A 19489-nucleotide genomic window follows, 5' to 3' on the forward strand; every position below is an offset into this window, starting at 1 on the left:
GCTAGGCCTATTTGAATGAACGCTAGGCCTAAATGAATGACCGCTAGGCCTAAATGAATGAACGCTAGGCCTAACTGAATGGACAATCATTACCTATTACCATTAACATCTGTCGTGACGTCACAAGTCAATTACCTCGTTGACGTCATAGCTGACGTCACCGGATATGACGTCATAGGTGACGTCACCGGATATGACGTCATAGGTGACGTCACCGGATATGATGTCATGACACGTCACCGGATATGACGTCATGACACGTCACCGGATAATACGTCATTGGCCACGTCACCGGATATGACGTCATAACAAAAATTTACCATGCTTTAGATGTCAGTAAATACGTAACTACGTACACAGCGCCCCTAGCGGCAATTTATGAACTATCTATTGCTTACACGAATGTCTAGCAGAATTTTATCATGTTTTAGATGTCAGTAAATACGTAACTACGTATACAGCGCCCCTAACGGCAAATGTGTTAATGCTTAATTATCCGTTAATATTAATAGTAATAATAACCCATAGCCCCTAAGTAACCCCAAATCCCTATCCCGTTTAAAATCACTAACGAGTTTTTAGTGAGTAGCCCCTCGATAATTACTCGTAATCCAGACGCAACCTTTAATCCGTTCACTACCACACACATAAGCAAACACACAGTTATGTAACCAGCACTAGTTAAAGCATTAGTTTGTTTGTTTTACGTGGCTGCTACGACACGCTTCAGTGCTATGCACTTCGAACAAAATCGTTCATTATAACTTTGAAGCTGTATTCAAAATATTCATACTCGACTGACGGCTCTACTATGTTGAGCAAGCACTTTAATCATACTCTAATTCAGAGGTATGAAGCGAGTTTCTATACCTTAGTCACTAAATATAATTAGTAAGCTTACAAGTGAAAATAAATTTATCAGGCAGACTTATAAATATTAATTCAATATTTTATTTCGAAATCTATTCCATTTGATACATTCGGATTTAATAAAAATTTGTAATTAAAATACTTTTCAAAAATGTGGTAATCATTTTTATAACTTTGGTTAAAGTCTTTTATTCTTTTTATTATTTGACGCCATAACTATAATATAATTAATAAGCTTATAAATAGAAATAATTTTATCAAATAATATTTTATAAATATTAATGCGAGTTTTTATTTTCAAATATATTTCATTGATACATTAGATTTTATTAAAAAGATTAATAAGGAAAATAATAAGAATATTTTTATAAACGTGTAACTTCCGAGTGTTGAGTCCAGGTACTGAAAATAATAAGAAAATTTCTATTATTAACAAATTTTAATCGGCTTAGAATTTCCACCGGTTTTCCACGCTAATATCCTACGGTGGAAAACGAGGTTGTTAGGATGGAAAACCAGGGTATTTGGTGGCAAAACGTAGCATTACGCTTTTGCGTCCAGATAGGAAGCGCGTAATGTCACTGGGTGTTGAAAAATTAGGAAAGTAATTTGCGCGTTTTTATGGAATAAGTTGTTAAAATTAAAATTGCGTAAATATTATTAACCATGTATAGATTAAGCGTATAAAAGAAATATGTAAGTGCGAGTGAACAATAGTAAAAAGATAAAAACCAACCCAACCTTGAATACAAAAATAACAGAAGTAAAAACCTTGAGCTTCCAATTTCTAAAGCGACCAACACTTAATAGTAACAAAAATGCACCTTCGTATTTGTAAAACAAGCTTTGTTAATCCGTAATCCTGGAGAGCTTCTATCTCGAGCTAGCGTTCCCAAAACATGTCTATTTCTCCACAAATCGAGAAGAGTTTTAAAAGAAAGTACTAGCTTGTGGCCCCGGATATTCACTTATAACGTAAGTAAGTTTATTGAAATAAGGATTAAGGGTTCTAATTTTTTGTTAGAGTATCGATGGGCTTATTCACTCTGATTTTCTTTACGGGTACCATGTTTTACCACTGTTAAAAGACGCGCGTCGAAGTACGGTACGATGTGGCTACTCTTACGAGCCCAGCCCTTGGGTCGTCTTGTTATAACTTCGTATTAAATTATTTGTTTAGATAACCCAGAGTTGCTAAATAATTACCTCGGAACTAAGACCAATTAATAAACAAAAATAACTACCCAACCATTGTTTCAGTCCGGTGGAGGGATTTAAATATATGAGCTATCCCAAGTAGCACTTTTCTACACTGAGGCCAGAATGCGCGAGTGTTTAGCCCCTCGGTGACACTATAAACTACTTCAATCTCACTATTAAATTCTACATTGTCGAGGGGTCCGACATTTACACGAAATTCCGTACGCTTCTCGCGAAATCTTTGAGGCAATCAATAAATTACGAAATCAAAGAGGAAATTCCGAAATCTTAGGCGAAATCAAGAAGAAATCCCGAAATTCCGTACGCTTTTTTTTTGGTATAGTCGGACCCCTCGTATATTGTACTTGGTAGCCTCAAAACATAAACATTTATAGCTTAGAATGAAATACCATTATGGCGGCAAGGAATAGAGTAACGCCGGAATTACCAGGAACGTTTGAATCAATACCGAACATCTGTAATTATAATAAACTAGCTGTTACCCGCGGCGTCGCTCGAGTGTAATAAGAACTTCCATCAAAATGGTATAAAGAATGGGTAGATTTTACTGATGACTAATATTTTTGTAGCACACTAGGAGCGAAGGCACTCGGCGTTGCCCGTCAGCCCGTCGGGACATTTTTATTACTTTTCATGCGGGCATTATTCCATAAAGAAGGGTTTTTAAATTTCTGGCCGCCATTTAAAAAGATGGCAACAAATCGAACCCAAAAGACCATCCTGCCCGTCTATAGGTTAAAGGAAACCAGTGTACTAAATATTTGCCAAATCGGTTGAAACGCGCGGACTTTGTTGCATATAGAAGATTTTTTACATTTCGGGGCGCCATTTATTAAGATGGCGGCGGATTGGGAAAATCTTTCTTAGTACGCGCCTACTACTTTTGAGTAACGTTCCTGCAAATTTTCAGCCTTCTAGGGCAAGCAGTTTGGACTGGGCGTTGATTATCAGTCAGTTTGTCAGTCAGAGCTTTGATTTATATATATACTAGCTGTTGCCCGCGGCGTCGCTCGCGTGTAATAAGAACTTCCATCAAAATGATATAAAGAATGGGTAGATTTTACTGATGACTGATATTTTTGTAGCACCCTATAGGAGCGAGGGCACTCGGCGTTGCCCCTCAGCCCGTCGGGACATTTTTTATTATTTTTCACGCGGACATTATTCCATAAAGAAGGGTTTTACGTTTTTGGCCGCCATTTAAAAAGATGGCAACAAATGGAACCCGAAAGACCATTCAACCCGCCTATAGGTCAAAGGAAACCAGTGTACTAAATATTTTCGAAATCGTTTGAAACGCGCGGACTCTGTTGCATAGAGAAGATTTTTTACATTTCTGGTCGCCATTTTTTAAGATGGCGGTGGATTGGAAAAATCTTTCTTAGTACGCGCCTACTACTTATGAGTAACGTTCCTGCAAATTTTCAGCCTTCTAGGGCAAGCGGTTTGGGCTGGGCGTTGATTATCAGTCAGTCTGTCAGTCAGTCAGTCAGTCAGTCAGTCAGGACTTTGATTTATATAGATATAGATAGATAAATAAATTAGTTCTTCCATGATAGAACTAAACATAAATATTAATTAATTTGCTGGAACCGGCAAATAATAATGCTTGAACACGAAAGATTTGATTAAACAAAATTTCTAATAAATAAAAGTTAAACAAGATGGGCCAAGGGATGGGCTCATAATAGTAGCCACATCGTACCGTACTTAACAGGCGTACATAAAATTTACGTGAATAGCCCCTCGATGCGCTACCCTTAACATTGCTAAAATGATTACCCGTAAGGCCATTATAAAAACGAGGTTTTAGCTTTAACAATGCTAAACTGATTACACACAAGTAACCCTTAATAGAATAACAGAAAGTTTTAGTGATTATCCCATCGATGATCGAGTTACCTTTAACAGTGCTAAAATAATTAAGTACTTAACGTTCAATTAATACACGTACAGAAACTTTTAATTTACAACTTATGCCTACGCATACTTATCGCATATTAAAAATTTCTAACATGAACTTATGGCCAGAAGCGTTTGAAAGAGAAAGAATTCGGTAAAACACTCAATAATTGTAATATCCCGGTGCCTTAAGACCATTCCAAAAATAACATCAGTATATATTTTCTTTGCCTAGATTATAAATTCCCCTCGATTTCTTTCAATGTTGAAAGCGGTATTGAAAGCGTGAAATCGTATTGTGGACGGCGACGACAGGTGAGACGAATTTTAAAGGGAGAGAATATATAGCTGAACCTTACTATCATAATTCCCTTCATAAGTAGACGAACGAAAAATATCACCTCACCACAATTCTCTCCCTTTCACTTTCCCTTCAACGACTAACGAAAACTTTTATACAGCCAAAGGTGGGTATACTGGCACGACGGGGACAACAACAATAGGGCAGGTCAAACTAAGAGCCTCACCGTAGATGTACGTCATACGATGTGACTAAAAATACTTTAACGTACTTTTTCTTACTTTAGAAGCATTACTAATGAAAGCTTATGCAGAGTTGAGAATATGTAAATCGAGTCCATGGTCTTACCTTTTATGATGGCGGCAGGAGGATGGGGGGGGATGAAGAGAAACGTCCAAACCGCGGTCCCCATCTCTTTAGATGGTTACTGAAAGAACATGTAAAGGATCAAAATTAAACACTTACGCCCGTCTTTTCACAAACTAAATAAAGAAATACATTTTTTAAATTAATTTTTGGGACCCTTTTACGAACTGAAAGAGCTTACCTTCCTCAATACACATATATTAATAATCTACACCTAGATTCGGCGAGAATACAACTTTCAAATCTAGTAATTCTCTATTGTGAATGTAATATTTTCCTTTATGTTTAGCATATTTTTCAAGTTACTAATTTAATTACTATACCAGGGATAGATTTAATTTTAGAAGCGGGAATGGAGAACGGTTAGTATTTACTTCAGTCCGACTCATAGCCTAGTATAGAGCCCCTCCCTCCAACACGTAATTAAAAGTTTATATTATCTTATAGGCTCACTTAAAGTACGTTTTGATGACGTTGCTGACGGGGAAGACTTTGGATAGTTATAATTAAAACTATCCACTCTAGAAGCTTGGACCCTTTTAAGTATAATAAAACACGCCTAAACACACGTCTCATTAAAATTTCAGGATATTCGGATGTATAGGACAAAGGATCATGCCAAAAAAAGCCACCTCCTCCCATAGAACTTAATGTTAATTTTGGGTTCCTTTGAATAATCTTTAAAAGTTGCGTCATGGATAAAGAATGCGCGTGAGGAAATTTGTTTTCACTCTACAGGATAGGCAACTCCCTATCTCGAACGACAGCTTATTCTGTATATACTCTATTACAACATCGGTTGTCAGCACGCGCAAACCTAGGTCTCTATGTAACGTAGCTTTGCGCGTGCTGACAAGAGGCTAAAAAACTTCGGGATATTTTAAACGATTTTAAATCCTGAAGATCCTGATGTTTATTGTCTCTTGTCAGCACGCGCAAGGCTAGATTACATAGAGATCTAGCTTTGCGCGTGCTGACAAACGATGTTGTACAGTATATACAGAATAAGCTGTCGTTCGAGATAGGGAGTTGCCGATCCCATAGCGTGAAAACAAATTTCCGCACGCACATTCTTTATCCATGTTTTGGACTTGTAAACCTGTCTTATTTCCAACCCTGCCCACAGCACAAGCACATGCGGCACGCCATTGGCCCCCTACAGTGAGACCTCGTTCCACTTGTATGCAAAATTTTGACTTTTCTTAAGAATAACAACTTATCATAGAGATACACATCGTTTTATTCTTAAATTAGTTTTAAAAATAATATTTAATATTCTGAAAAATTTACTTGTATGCAACGAATCTCAAACGATAATTTACTACCGTGTTCTCCGGCTTTTCCCGCGCTTTAAGCAAACTTAAGCCTACTACATGCACGTGCGGCACGTCATTGGCCCCCTACAGTGAGTGAGACCGCGTTAAAAAGCGGAGGGGGGGAATATCTTCCTTTGAAGTTTACCGCAAGCAAGAGAAGCCATAAAAAACATTGCGTTCTCTCCTCTAATGTCAAGAAAATGGCGTATCAACAGAGTTCCTGTTCAAGAAATGATCGTTTCACCGAATTAACGCAACAAGCCAAACTAATAGAGCAAAAAAAGCGCGAAATCGAAGAAAAATTGCAACAGAAAAATCTTCAAAATGAAAGTACCATTATAAAAACTGAAGTAAAAAGTGAGAAAACATCAAACTTTAAAGCGGGCCTTGGTCAAAAAAAGAGTCCACTTCTTCTACAACATCAACAGTCCAAATTTAAACTTCATCAAAATACCCCGATTAAAGTCGAAAAGTACGTACCTCAAGGTCTATTTAACCATTAAGAATGAAATTTAATCATTAGTTTATGATTTAAAAGTATTAAAAAGGAACCAGCATCAGTTCTACCCTTCAAAAATGATGGTAGTTTCTTAGAGCAATTTAAAAGAATGCAAGCTGCTACCAAACCAGGTAAGTTTTTGGCTACTTGAGTGAAACTGAAAATCACTCTCAGTTCTTGTTTAACTCCAATTAATCTAAGGAACAAGCTCAATTAGTACAAATCCAGAAAATACTGGCAACAAACCTGGTGTGGTTATGAAACTACAAACACCTAGGTATAAAAGCACTGCAATAGAAAAAAAAAATAATTCAAAGGGATAGTGACACAATTGGTGTTTTATATTTACTGTTCAAGAAAGCCTTTAAAAAAGCGCTCAAAGCACTCCATAGGCTTGAATTATTACATTTTTCTAAAGTTTCAAGCATTAACATAAATTGTGTCTCTAGCCCTTTATTATTGTTTCGCAACATTACTTAAACCTTAGGCTTTTATTTAATTTTTAATCTAGCCAAAAACCATCACTACCAGATAATGAAACTGTTAAAGCTCTCCTATCAGCTGATGAAGACTCAGCCGCTAAAATTATTATTAATAACAGAATTGGTACGAGTTTTGCAAAATGCATAGTGTCATACAAATATTTAGTTACATTTATCTCATATAAATCGCGTTGTTTTCTTGAATTGAGACAAACAAACAAACAAACAATTCCAACTGTAAAAAACCTAGTATTGCGTTATACAAAAAAAAAGAAACCATTTCAAAAGGTTTTAAAAGAATTTTTTTTAAGTATTTTAGGCCCCTTTTCGTGAATTTTTTTTTTTCTTCTTCTTCTTCCGGCCTTTCTCGTTTTCCTGTATTCCCATTTTGTTTCTCAGCAATTATCATGATAATGCAAAAAGCAATGTAGTCCGAATTTGATGACAAATATACACGAAACTGATAGGCTGCTTCTAGTCTCTCCACCAGAGGATCAGGCGATACGTTGGGCTGTGGAAAAAGTGGCCATTTCTGTCGCAATCAACGGAGCTACGGCTGAAGAGGCTGCTAGACGGGAAAATCATCAAAATCCCTCTTATTGGTTAGATAAACTTACAATAACTAGCAGGGGTGTGCGAGTACTCGTTAAGTTCGAGTACTCGTTAAGTTCGAGTACTCGTTTCGAGTATCGAGCCGAGTACTCGACTCGATACTCGATAACAACACTTTGAGATACTCGAGAAAGATTCGAGTAGCTTTTTTAACATCTTAAATGCTCGACAAATACTCGAATACGAGGCTTATAACTATAGCAGACGATTAGCTCATGAGCATTTATTTTGAAAATCACCTGTTCAATGTTTAATTGATCACTAACAATCTTTTTGAACTAGTTAGATATTAGATAATTGAACATCTTCGTTATTTTCAAGAAATTTACAAAATTGCTACTCAACAAGTCAATATTTGAGACTCGATAATTACTCGAAAGAACAAACAAAATTTGACCTATCTAAATACTCGATACTCGAAAGTATTTTTGATACTCGGCTCGATACTCGATAAGAAATTAGTTTTGATACTCGGACTCGACTCGAAACCGAAAAAACGGGACTCGCACACCACTGATAACTAGTGAAAAAGTCGTACCCTGAATATCTCTTTATCTAATTAATAGTTTTTTAAACGATATTGATGGGGAAATATACAAATACTTCAAAGAAAGAGTTTCTAACCTAAAAGAAGCTAAAAAAAGAGCTCAAGATGATGGCATACTGACTTCCATGTTAACTAATAACCAATCAAATGGTAAAAAGAAATAAAGACCCGTAAATAAAAACCATTTATTCAAAAATGGTTTATAAATACTTAACAGAAAGTACCACCTCCTCCACTACTACTACTTCTGACCAACCCCAGCCAAAAAGGAAAAGAAAAAGCCGTTGGGGACCTCAAGAGGGCTCAGGCGAAGCTAGTTACGAAGCTACTGTTAATCCTTTACCCCCTTTTGTTGAAAAAGGTCTAAATCATTTGTTAGAAATGATTTTAGCAAAATATTATATAAAATTAGTAAATTACCTAATTTAGATCCGGGATTGGTTACTTACGCTTTACAAGTTTTCGGTTCAACTGATTTAAGTTTCGAGCAATGGAAACAATTAGACGATCAAAGAAAAGTATTTCCTGGGACATAATACTTCCCCCTCTTCCTTTATCTTAATTTTACACGCGTTTATAGATGAAAGTTCTGTTTCAAATGATGCAAGATAAGCAACGTTTAGCCGAAGCTAATGCCAGAGCTGGTAAGGTCAAGTACGAGTATGACTCGGATGAGGAAGTTGACGGAGGCACTTGGGAACATAAAAAAAGAATGGAGGAAATGGAAAAGACTAAAAATTGGGCTGAAGAATTGACTGAAAAGGCTAAAGGAAAACATCACATCGGTGATTTCTTGCCCCCGGAAGAATTGGAAAAGTTCCTAGAAAAGTGGGAGGCTTTGAAAGAAGGAAGATCGGCTGACCTATCAGATTACAAAGAACACAAAATAACATCCGACAATGTTGGATATCAAATGTTACAAAAATTGGGTTGGGCTGAAGGACAAGGTTTAGGCTCAAATGGTGCAGGAATTACGGCTCCTGTTAACAAGTATAAATAGTTAAATTTTGCAGCTGCAGGAAAGGTTTAAGAGATCATCTTGCAGTTGGATTAGGTCTATTTAAAGGGGCTGGCCGGAGCTGTTGGGGTGAAGGGGGGGGGGGTCAAACTGTTGGTTAGCATATTGCTTACCCGCCCACCACGACGGTGGCGCCATTCTTTATGGCCAAAGAGCTGGGCGACTGTTTTCCCCCTGAACTAAGGGCGGTCTCCCCCCAACAGCGCTAGTGAGCCCCTTTAATACTTTATTAATTAAGGAAATTAATTTTCTAGGGGTGCTGTACCAGTGGAAAATGCGGGATTAGGCCAAAATAGACCAGATGATGTCTCTACTGGTGATGACGAATATGAAGCCTATCGTAAAAGAATGATGTTAGCTTATAGATTTAGACCTAACCCTCTTGTAAGTTAAGTTTTAAAATATGATATTTAAACTAAAATGATGTCAATTTAAGTATTATAATTAAATTTCAGAATAATCCAAGACGCGCTTATTATTAGCAAGTCATAGAAAAAAACATTTCCTACTATAATTTTTAGTTGTTTTAGTGAAGACTAAAAACTGTAAGACACCGGTAAAAAAAAAAAAAGAATCTGTTGTAAAAAACCCAAGTGAAATTTATTTTAATTAAAAACATGGCAATTTTTGTTATTATTCTTTTGAATCAAAAAAGTTACATAAACAATAAAAGATGAATAAAACGAGACTTTTTATGAAATTCTTTCTAAAATCTCATCAATGGAACCCATGTGATCTTTCAGAGCTTTCCATTGTTCCACACTTAAACTGATGCCTAAAAAGGTGTTACTCTTCCATTAGATTCAAACAAATGAATTTATTTTATAGGGACTTGGCAATTTGGGCTTAACTCCGCCCCCAGCGCCATTATGGTACGTTTTTTTTTAACAGAATGAAAGCTACATAAGCCCCTCCTCCTGGTATGTTTTTTAGCACTAGTGGAAGGTAGCCTGACATTGCATGACGTAGTACTGCCAAGTCCCTATAGAGTGCTGTCAGAAGCGCTGGTGTGACGTCACCCATGCTGTTTTCCCATAAAGAAAAAACGGTAACCGTCATGGCCGCCCATTGCTAAAGGCAGACTCGTGACGTTTAACCTTGGATCTGACGTCACAACTGACAGCACTCTATTGAATAAAGTCTGTGTACCTTTTTTCCCTGGCTTTTGATCCCCAGCAGCATCATTATAATATTCCCTGATGTTAATTAATGGTCTGCCTCTGAATTCCGATACACTAATAAAGCGTTGCTTGGACAAAGGAAACATCTTATCATTGTCATTCTCATCATTATCATTGGATTTACTCGCGGAACCACCTTTCTTTTTATCAGGCTTAGCAGCGGGTTTCTTTTGTGGTGGAGGCTAATTTATGTAATAGATAATTTATTCTCTAACCCTTAAACTTAAACTAATAGTAATTTAATTTAATTCATATCTTACATCTGAATCTGGTCCAGAATCAGAGTCACTGGTATCCACTTGGCGCTTTTTCTTACTTTTACTGGACATAACTATAACTTCAAAATTAAATTAGGGTTAAAATATTTCAAACGACTGGATTGGAATTCAGAGCCTAAAGCGTGCAACGCTGCCGACGCCGAGTTTCTTTTAACAACAATGATTCATGGACCCCCACGGTTTGTAAACTGTAACTGTAATGGTAATGGATGGCCCAACCGTGGGAACTTGGGGAGCGCGCGTCGCTAAAGTGTCACGTGATTACCTACCTCACATATTTTCCCGCGCGCGCGGTTTTTGCTACGCATGCGTATTTCAAATTCAGGATAGCGCGCGAACTTTGAAATCTCTAAAGAGCACGTGCTTTCGGAAAAAAACTCAAAATAGCATAGAAAAAAAGAATTGTGGTTGAAAAATGTTACTTTTTATTAAGCAGTAAATATAAAATAATGTTTATATCAATATAATAATTATGATGGATTGGGAGTAAAATATAATCCACAAAGAGCATCTTGAAGAGCTCTATAGCATGCAAAATTGGCCACAAATCCTCCAGCTTTATCTTGTTCTCCAGCTGCTCTTACATGCTGGGTGTATTTTTCCTCATCCAAAACTTCAAATTTAGGTGGTTGAGGACCACAAAGCTCCAACACTGGTTCTTCGTAAGAATATAATGGGTTTTCCACCGCTTTGGGTAGGGGAAGGAAGTGATCTTTTTTTCCAATCTTGATTCCAGATGAAAATTTAGTAACAGCTGGTTTAGGTTGGGGTAATTTGGTAGTATCTCTTCTTTTGATGAATGTTTTGGCATGAGAAGCTATAATTTGATCAGCTGGCATATCAGAAAACATCAGGTTATCAATTAGAGATTCCTTAGATTGTTTCTTCATCATTTCTTCTTCCTTTTCTTCAGCAATCCATTGTTGTTTCCGGTATTCCTCTTCTTCTTGCTCTTGTAACAATAGTTCTTCTAATTCCTCTTCTTCGCGGGATAATTTTCCCTTATTCCTCATAATCATGGATTTATTTTCTTTTTTGTACTGTTCCATCTTGCGTTTGGTCCCATCAATATCAATGTCATGCACTAAATTATGAATAATCTCTTCTATCTCCTCCAAATAGTCATTGTACTCCTTCAAGGTTGCAAAATCATCCTCTTTCTTATTGAAATCTTTTAAAACTTTCTTGCGAATATCAACTTCCTTCTCAACAGTAGCATCCTCAAATATCTGAAGTCGGAAATTTCCTCTTCGCAATGGAGTATTGCAAGTTGGACAAGCATTGGATCCCTTTACAAAGAGTAACTCCACGCAAGATTCGCATAAACCATGTCCACAAACATTAACCATTAATTTTAAGGACGGATTTCGGTATTTTGTGGTTTTACAACGTGGGCAGGCTATATCTTCCATGATTTCTAATAGTACTTAACGACAATTACAATTTAATTCCCTTTAATCAAGCTTAACTCTGTAAAGTCGGCTAACACCCCCCTTCCCTTCCAGCTGTCAAAATGTTCGAAGGTCACTTAAAGCAGACGACAATCAGAGCGATTCATTTCAGTTCAGTTGCTCGTGGAGGGAAATAAATTAATTCTTCAATTTCTTTTCTTGGGTAGTAAAGTATCATTCCTCCAAGGCAAAGGGTTAATTACTTGTAGTTTGTGTTTGTTTGTTTACTTTGTTATAGCGAGGAAAATAGTTGACTCAATTCTTTCATGATATAATGGAAAATAAAGTCAATAAACCCAGATATAATGAATATCACGAACGCCACCGTCCTCATAGACACGAAAGTTCGAGGCAAAGACATCATCATCATCATCAACATCACCACCGACACAGGCGTCAAGATCATCACAGTCACGATGAGGGATTGGAAAAACTAAATGTAGTTCTGCGTAAAACATGCCCCGATATTCGACAAGTAGCTGGACATTCCTTCCTAGAAGAGATTCTTGGCAAGCCAGTCCACCGTTGGGATAGATTAGATATTGGGTTGGATTGTGATGAAGTCTACCCTAACATTTATGTGGGAAATCGGTAATATTCTTAATAGAGTGCTGTCAGAAGCGCGGGTGTGACGTCACCCATGCTGTTTTCCCATAAAGAAAAAACGGTAACTGTCATGGCCGCCCATTGCTAAAGGCAGACTCATGACGTTTAACCTTGGATCTGACGTCACAACTGACACCACTCTATAATGACTAAATTTAAAATCAGTTAATTTAATTTCTAAATTAGAGGAGCAGCTCAAAACAAAGTATATTTGCAACGATTGGGCATAACACACGTATTAAACACAGCCGCTGGTAAAACTGCAGACCAAGTTAACACTGGCAAAAGATACTATGAAGGGACACCCATTACTTACATGGGATTAGATATCACTGACACCACTAATGTTGAAATTGATAGACATTTTGAACCCGCAACTAAATTTATCTCCGAAGCTTTAGACAACAATGGTAACTATTTTTAATTAATTAAATAAATAAAGATAATAAATGATAATTACTAATAAATGATTTCAGGAAAGGTTTTTGTGCATTGCCTTATGGGAATGTCACGTTCCGGTGCCATTGTCACAGCATTTTTAATGTTAAAATTGGGTATGAGTGCTGAAAAAGCACTAACAACTGTCAGGAAATATCGCGATATTAGGCCTAACTATGGCTTTTTAAAACAATTGGCTCATTTGGAAAGGAAAATACAAAAGAAGGGAGATGGAAAACGTAAAACGGAAGATGAAGATCATCCTGTTAGTGTGAAAAAGAATAAATCTTAAAAATTAGAGTGTAATATTGTATAATTTAAATCACTGAGATTGTAGCCCAAATATAATAAAAATAAAATTGTACAGGACTTGTGTTGCAATTTGACTATTTTAATTAATCACATATATATATATACTATTGTTCCTCGTATAATATCTCTTTTTATAATGCCAACCAAACATATATTTACACTAAATTAGAGAGCATTATAATAATCGTTAAAACTTAAGTATCTTAATTAAAGAGTGTGACACTATAAGTCGCGTTTAAGTGTCCAATATTTATATATAAGATACAATATGATCAGTTTTTAATTAAAAATATTTGGTTTTTAATTTAAATTTTTTTAGGCAATACGAATTGTTTCTCTATCAACAAACAACGTGTTTGGTACACGTAGATCAAAAATATTGTATATTTATTTGTATTTATTTATTTATTTAGTAAACTAAAAGGTCAACTGTTCATTTTTCAGTTAAAAGGTCTGACATTAATAAATAGTACTTTCTACACTCTGTTTTTCATTAAAGAAAATGCTCAGGGAACATAACATTATCGGCCTTTTTCTAAATATAAAAGGAAAAACATTAAATTATCTCCTATTACAAAATAATTAGCATTTAATTTGTCTTAAAAACGAGGACTAGTGCGCCGCCATTTTGTTTAGTGGCGCCGTCTACAGGCGGAGAGGTAAGGACATAGCCCACTCAATCACGCGCGTAAGAGGTTCGATATAGCAATGGCGACACAGTAGTCCTCATTTTTCAGACTAATTAAATGCGAATTAATTTGTAATAAGAGATAATTTATTTCTTTTTAATATTTTATTCCTTTTATATTTACAAAACGGCCGTTCTTTTGAAGTAACAGGCGGCTCCATTATCACCCCTAGCATGCTGGCTAATCTTCTGGACACGAATTTTACCTTGCCAAAGGCAGGAACCAATCAGACCTAATGCACTAGGTCCCATTGGTTCCTGCCTTTGGTTTAACTAGCCTTTGCCAAGCTTAGCCAACGTGTAGCAGAAAATGCATCTTTCAGGGGCATCAACGGTGCCGCCCTTTGCTTTAAGGTATAATGGTATGTTACCTGAATCTTTCCTTTGTAAAACTAATTAATACAGGAAATTGTCTAGTTACTCGCTCATTAAATGCTAAAATTCTCTTACAGAAATTAATATTTCTAGATACTACAGACCCTTTTTGATCTAGTTATCTATCATTAAGTGCACGATTGAAGTAAATCAATAATAAACTTCAATATAAGCAAGCTCTTTCTAATACTCACTGGAACCCATTTAACTTTGGCCCCTAAAAGTCTCACACACTTTTCAAAAACCATACTTGGGTTAATATAATATTAATAATTACCTAATTAAAGAGTAATTTAAATAGGACTTCTTAATTTTATATATATATTAGTGCATATTATAGTAACTATAATAAAACTCTTATATTTATTTAATTTTTCTCTTAATGACTAAGTCTATAAATTTATATTTGATATTAGTGTTTTTTTTTTTTGATAAAGCCTTTGTTATTTCATTCACGTTGACGTTATTTTTTTAAAAGGCACTTCTTTTAAATTCCAAAAAGTCTTAGAATTAACTCGAATTAAAAAGAAACGAATAATAATAGTTAATCCATTAACAATGGTAATCTATCACAAGTTAATTGTGGTTGAGTTTCGGTTAAAGAGGATTCAGATTCAGATTTACGTAAATTATCACCGGTATTATTTACGTTATTAGAGGTTGACTGAAGTTCGCGTTGTTGTGGTGTACTACTACTACTTTGGTGACTAATGTTTGTAATTTCCTTAGATAATGTGTTACTATTCTCCATTTCAGGAATACTATTGATAGATATTCTCCTTTCGGTATCTAATACAACACCGTGATTGGTGTTCCCATTTCCCCCTAACTCAGAATGCAAACTTTCATTAGACTCTTCAACAATTGGTGAAGGTCTAGAAACAATCTGAGCTCTTAATCTGTGACTACGACTTCGTCTACCATGATGTCTATGAGAATTTCTTCTCAAACCAACTGCAGGATTGGGGAGAATTTCGGGACAAGCCCTAGGGTCCCCGACAGCGACTGCGTAGGAGGGAGGGGGTTCTCTGTATAAAAATTCGCGCTCTAGTCGCGATAAAGGGGTTTCTCTAGTAGGGATATTGTTACCAACATTACGAAGGGCGTATAGTTTACACGAACAACTAATCGCGACTACCAACAAAAGGCCACATATCAATGAACCCATGACTGCTGCAGTGATGACGCTGTTTTTTAAACAGTTTAATTCGTCACTCCAGTCACCACAATCTGCGGAGTGAATAGTTCCAAAAGATAAATCATTAGATCACAAAACAGTTTAAAGATAAATAATAGGCCTGTATGAGTATGTACTCCCATGCGAGTCCCAACAAGGATGATGACGGGGAGGCGGGGGGGAGGATGCGTAATGCACTGTGAAACAGCTCAGGTTGGGTGGTGTGGGACACCAAAAAATTGGGGAGGATAAACACCAATTACAATCGAGTCCCACCCGACCTCAGCTGTGCCAAAGTTAGCACGCATTTCTCTCACGTGACATTACACATCCTCCCCCACCATCCTTGGTCCTGAGTCGACTCTACTAGGACTGGCAACCAATTTTCCTAGACATTTGCGGGTACTCCGAGTCCTCCCCCAGGCTAGTAACACTACTATACCTTTTTCTACCCCCTACGCGAGCTTTCTTTTTTCCCTTTGAACTAGTCTATTTTTGTTGGACAAGTCCATTTCTCGTCGCAAGGGGTCAACTAAAGCAAGCTACCCAATGTCTTTCAGTACCATAGGCCACTTGGTACTTAGCAGCGCATGATCGAGTAGGCTATGTCACTACACAGTACCAGGGTCGGGAATAAGAGAAATTTCTTGTAGGACATGTGTCCAGTGACCTCCCCTTTGACAGGAAAATTTAGGGGACACTGGTGCGAAAATAGTCTAGTATCTTTTTTCGTAGTCAAGCTATCAAAACTTCTGAAACATTTATTGGTCAAAATGTCCAGTGACCCCTTTAGCTTTTAAAAAAATTATAAGACATTTTAAAATTTTATTGGGTATGTCCAGTGTTTTGAGCTTATTTCCGGCCCCAAGCAATACATTCCACAGTCTGTGGCTGGTTGACACTTGTCACTTTGTCACTCTTACACAAGGTTAGCAAAGGCTTGGATATGGGAGAGTGTCTATTAGCAGAAGTATATAATACTTCTCTTCGAGAGAAGTGTACCACAAAGCAGGGTAAGTGTAACGTCACTCTTCCCAACATAGGAACATTTAGAGCAAGGTTACTAAAACGAATCACATACGCGATAAATAGTACTCTCATCATTACTCTATTAGCGTTGAAATATTTGGCAAGACGCGCTTGTGCATTTTTGTCCCTCGTCAAGACGAGGTTTGTGGGATGATTGCTGGGGATTTAATGCCAAACAATTATAGAATTCACCCTAGCACGGTGCGATGCCCATTTGTAGTTTGATGAGTGAAAAAGCAAACTAAAAGGGGGAGCCTGGGAAGAATGACGTTACATAACTAAAGCATTAAGAGGATACAGAGTGTCATCCTTCTTCTATTATCCCCTTCTGCTATTAGTTATTTTCAATTTTGTGATATTTTCATTAAAAATAATTCTTTGAAAACTATTTCTTTTTATTTTTCACGAACTCCAATTACTCTTAATTAGTTATAAGGCACTATCTTTTAGCGTAAATAAGGCACTATCTTTTAGCGTAAATAAGGCACTATCTTTTAGCGTAAATAAGGCACTATCTTTTAGCGTAAATAAGGCACTATCTTTTAGTAATAGACTTTTAAATTTAGACTCATTAGACCCTGTAAAAAAATTTGGACCCCCATTTCGCTCAAACAATTTTTTTACTTCTATGAGGACTCCCCAAATAATGGGAAAATGGACTAGAGGACTCTGCCCTTGGACTAGCAACCTAAAAATTAGGACCCCGACACCTCTACTAAATACACACCATTGGTCCTATCACAGCTCCAAATTTCACGAATGCACCTTCCATTTGAACACAAAAATCCTCCACGTTCAGATCTACACAGCTCTTTATCTGAAAGAAAATTTTGAGAAATTCATCACGTGAAGTAGAAAAAAAGGTAACAAAATCTTAACATACTGCATTCTTTCTCATCAGAATCATCTCTACACTGAGGCACACCATCGCATCTTTCATTTAAAGTATAGCAACCTATTCCAGAATTGCATAGTATCTTATCATCACAATCAGGTTCGCAACTTAATTCATCAGCTCCATTAGGACAATCCAAAACTCTAAAACGAAGCAATTTCATTCAAAAAAAAAAAAAAAAAAAAAATCCAAGTACATAGGATCAAGGGACATTCTGATTACCTATTACAATGTTGCGTGTGAGGATTATAACAATAATTTGAAGTTAAACCGCAAGAAGTTTGATTAAAGGGACAAAGTCCGCAATTTAATTCATCAGAAAAGTCTTTGCAATCAATTTTCCCATTGCAACGTTCGTAATTATTGTAGCAACCTATTTCAGAGTCACATTTTCTTTGTCCTTCCGAACACGAGCCTATTTAACCAACCATACGTTGTTAAATTCAATAATAACCTCTACCAAACTGAACGGAAGTATTTAAACTAAGTTTCTGACCAATAATGTACTCAAGATGAAAGCCTCTTCCTCCTTTAATTTTTAAACTAGAATGGAATTTCACTTTAACTTCCTTTCCTTTGAAAATCAAAGGTCCGGGAAGTTTGGATTTTTGACCGCAAAATTGATATTGCTTCTCATCACCGGGTGAAACTATTTTAACCCAGTTATATTTGCAACAAGGAGGATGAAAGCAACTTGGATCTGGATCTTCCTCAATATCCAAATCATTGAAAATGATTGTAACCAACTCATCCTCATCTTTATCAATAATCCAAGCGCATGCTGTGTGATTATGATAACCACGAGGATACCCTGGACTTTTAATTGTGCCTTTTGGGTATTTTAATCGTTCGGTATTGCAATTTCCTACACGTATAAAGTATATTCTAAGCTTCTTGCTCCTTAATTTCGTACCTACATTAAGTACTTACCATAAACATTGCCGCAAATGAAGTAAAAACATGATAACAGACATAAAAGTCCAACTGTAAACAATAGTGATTGGGCTATAGAGTGCTGTCAGAAGCGCCGGTGTGACGTCACCCATGCTGTTTTCCCATAAAGAAAAAACGGTAACTGTCATGGCCGCCCATTGCTAAAGGCAGACTCGTGACGTTTAACCTTGGATCTGACGTCACAACTGACAGCACTCTATAGTGAATGCTGACACTTTTAAATTAAAACAAGTTCTAATTTTAAAATCGTAACTTACAAAGACGTAGTCTTAACTCGAAACGCCCCAAACGAAACATCATACGATTATTTTATTTACAGGATTTATTTAAGCTAAAACAAAAACGCTACAAGCCAAGGCATGACAACTAGGTCTAAGGCCTAAGCCTACTCATTGTTTTTTTCTCTATTTTTCTCAGGCTCATAGTTTAAATTTTCAACTTAGCCTAATGTAATTTCGCACTACATACGACTGCATTTATACAAACTCTCATAAATATTTAAATATAAATAAGAATTAGTTAACAGATCGAATTTCCAGCTCTCCAGGCTCACTTAGTTTTTGTTCTTCTTAATTCTAGGAAATCATAAAGAGGGAGGGGGGGGCAAAAATTATAAGGGGAAATTACGCAATATAGACCTCTACCCTCGGCAGATGTCGCTACCATCTCAGTCACGTGACAATTATCAATAAACCGCGGGAAATTGCAACGTCAAGTCGAAAGAAACTAACCAATGAGACGCGTATTTCTGCTTCAAACCGCCAAAAATAAATTACGGCTTAAGTAAACGTAAAATTAGGGTTATTTCGCTGAACGAGATAACCTCATTAGGCCTAACTCAAGCGGGTTTCAGGCAAGTACGGGTAAAATACGCGGGGTTATTCTCTTACAAGGAAGGATAATCGTGAATAGTGGTTGTAAAAGTGCCACACCCATCCACAGATCTTCAACACAAAGGAGTCCGGCACTAG

The 19489-nt window shown here is 36.6% G+C and overlaps 5 protein-coding genes and 1 long non-coding RNA gene across 6 annotated transcripts; 2 read left to right on the plus strand and 4 right to left on the minus strand.

Annotated features, from left to right (window-relative positions):
• Positions 1–1137: 1137 nt before the first annotated feature.
• On the minus strand, positions 1138–6057 carry LOC149651621 (uncharacterized). The gene is made up of 3 exons (XR_016371293.1): positions 5951–6057; positions 4643–4721; positions 1138–1272 (listed from the first exon to the last, which is right to left on the minus strand). It is a non-coding gene; the product is annotated as an uncharacterized LOC149651621 (long non-coding RNA).
• Positions 6058–6112: 55 nt separating this feature from the next.
• LOC149651622 (SURP and G-patch domain-containing protein 1-like) lies at positions 6113–9822 on the plus strand. Its single transcript, XM_089848620.1, has 11 exons — positions 6113–6448; positions 6515–6606; positions 6677–6752; positions 6987–7081; positions 7436–7559; positions 8136–8266; positions 8334–8477; positions 8546–8634; positions 8697–9106; positions 9389–9518; positions 9590–9822. The coding sequence occupies exons 1-11, from the start codon at positions 6177–6179 to the stop codon at positions 9614–9616; spliced, it is 1590 nt and encodes a 529-aa protein (XP_089704746.1). The 5' UTR covers positions 6113–6176; the 3' UTR covers positions 9617–9822.
• Positions 9711–10814, minus strand: LOC149651623 (activated RNA polymerase II transcriptional coactivator p15-like). The gene is made up of 3 exons (XM_089848627.1): positions 10576–10814; positions 10284–10497; positions 9711–9909 (listed from the first exon to the last, which is right to left on the minus strand). The coding sequence occupies exons 1-3, from the start codon at positions 10642–10644 to the stop codon at positions 9827–9829; spliced, it is 366 nt and encodes a 121-aa protein (XP_089704753.1). The 5' UTR covers positions 10645–10814; the 3' UTR covers positions 9711–9826.
• Positions 10815–10995: 181 nt separating this feature from the next.
• On the minus strand, positions 10996–12147 carry Mat1 (CDK-activating kinase assembly factor). The gene has a single exon (XM_089848623.1). It carries the CDS (start codon positions 12003–12005, stop codon positions 11064–11066), a length of 942 nt encoding a protein of 313 aa, XP_089704749.1. The 5' UTR covers positions 12006–12147; the 3' UTR covers positions 10996–11063.
• A 25-nt stretch (positions 12148–12172) lies between these two features.
• Positions 12173–13469, plus strand: LOC149651625 (dual specificity protein phosphatase 3-like). Its single transcript, XM_089848625.1, has 3 exons — positions 12173–12635; positions 12837–13060; positions 13127–13469. The coding sequence occupies exons 1-3, from the start codon at positions 12319–12321 to the stop codon at positions 13378–13380; spliced, it is 795 nt and encodes a 264-aa protein (XP_089704751.1). The 5' UTR covers positions 12173–12318; the 3' UTR covers positions 13381–13469.
• LOC149651626 (low-density lipoprotein receptor-related protein 12-like) lies at positions 13459–19223 on the minus strand. The gene is made up of 7 exons (XM_089848621.1): positions 18776–19223; positions 18495–18548; positions 18061–18429; positions 17787–17979; positions 17553–17707; positions 17397–17486; positions 13459–15693 (listed from the first exon to the last, which is right to left on the minus strand). Exons 1-7 carry the CDS (start codon positions 18816–18818, stop codon positions 15008–15010), a joined length of 1590 nt encoding a protein of 529 aa, XP_089704747.1. The 5' UTR covers positions 18819–19223; the 3' UTR covers positions 13459–15007.
• Positions 19224–19489: the final 266 nt, after the last annotated feature.

The sequence above is a fragment of the Phalangium opilio genome, unplaced genomic scaffold (genome assembly GCF_054372755.1).
Source record: "Phalangium opilio isolate 3A_F unplaced genomic scaffold, DU_Popi_V2 ptg000082l_1, whole genome shotgun sequence".
Taxonomy (NCBI): Eukaryota; Metazoa; Arthropoda; class Arachnida; order Opiliones; family Phalangiidae; genus Phalangium; species Phalangium opilio.

Excerpts from the sequence above, each read along its gene's own strand:
- LOC149651622 (XM_089848620.1), top strand. The coding sequence starts at position 6,177 with ATGGCGTATCAACAGAGTTCCTGTTCAAGAAATGATCGTTTCACCGAA. Across the intron at positions 6,449-6,514 it reads ACCCCGATTAAAGTCGAAAA|TATTAAAAAGGAACCAGCAT; the intron begins GTACGTACCTCA and ends ATGATTTAAAAG. Across the intron at positions 8,635-8,696 it reads AATTAGACGATCAAAGAAAA|ATGAAAGTTCTGTTTCAAAT; the intron begins GTATTTCCTGGG and ends ACGCGTTTATAG.
- LOC149651623 (XM_089848627.1), bottom strand. The coding sequence starts at position 10,644 with ATGTCCAGTAAAAGTAAGAAAAAGCGCCAAGTGGATACCAGTGACTCT. Across the intron at positions 10,498-10,575 it reads ATTCTGGACCAGATTCAGAT|CCTCCACCACAAAAGAAACC; the intron begins GTAAGATATGAA and ends TACATAAATTAG. Across the intron at positions 9,910-10,283 it reads TCAAAAGCCAGGGAAAAAAG|GCATCAGTTTAAGTGTGGAA; the intron begins GTACACAGACTT and ends ACACCTTTTTAG.
- Mat1 (XM_089848623.1), bottom strand. The coding sequence starts at position 12,005 with ATGGAAGATATAGCCTGCCCACGTTGTAAAACCACAAAATACCGAAAT.
- LOC149651625 (XM_089848625.1), top strand. The coding sequence starts at position 12,319 with ATGGAAAATAAAGTCAATAAACCCAGATATAATGAATATCACGAACGC. Across the intron at positions 12,636-12,836 it reads AACATTTATGTGGGAAATCG|AGGAGCAGCTCAAAACAAAG; the intron begins GTAATATTCTTA and ends TTTCTAAATTAG. Across the intron at positions 13,061-13,126 it reads CGAAGCTTTAGACAACAATG|GAAAGGTTTTTGTGCATTGC; the intron begins GTAACTATTTTT and ends AAATGATTTCAG.
- LOC149651626 (XM_089848621.1), bottom strand. The coding sequence starts at position 18,818 with ATGATGTTTCGTTTGGGGCGTTTCGAGTTAAGACTACGTCTTT. Across the intron at positions 18,549-18,775 it reads CGAGTTAAGACTACGTCTTT|TTGGACTTTTATGTCTGTTA; the intron begins GTAAGTTACGAT and ends TATTGTTTACAG. Across the intron at positions 18,430-18,494 it reads CATTTGCGGCAATGTTTATG|GAAATTGCAATACCGAACGA; the intron begins GTAAGTACTTAA and ends TTATACGTGTAG.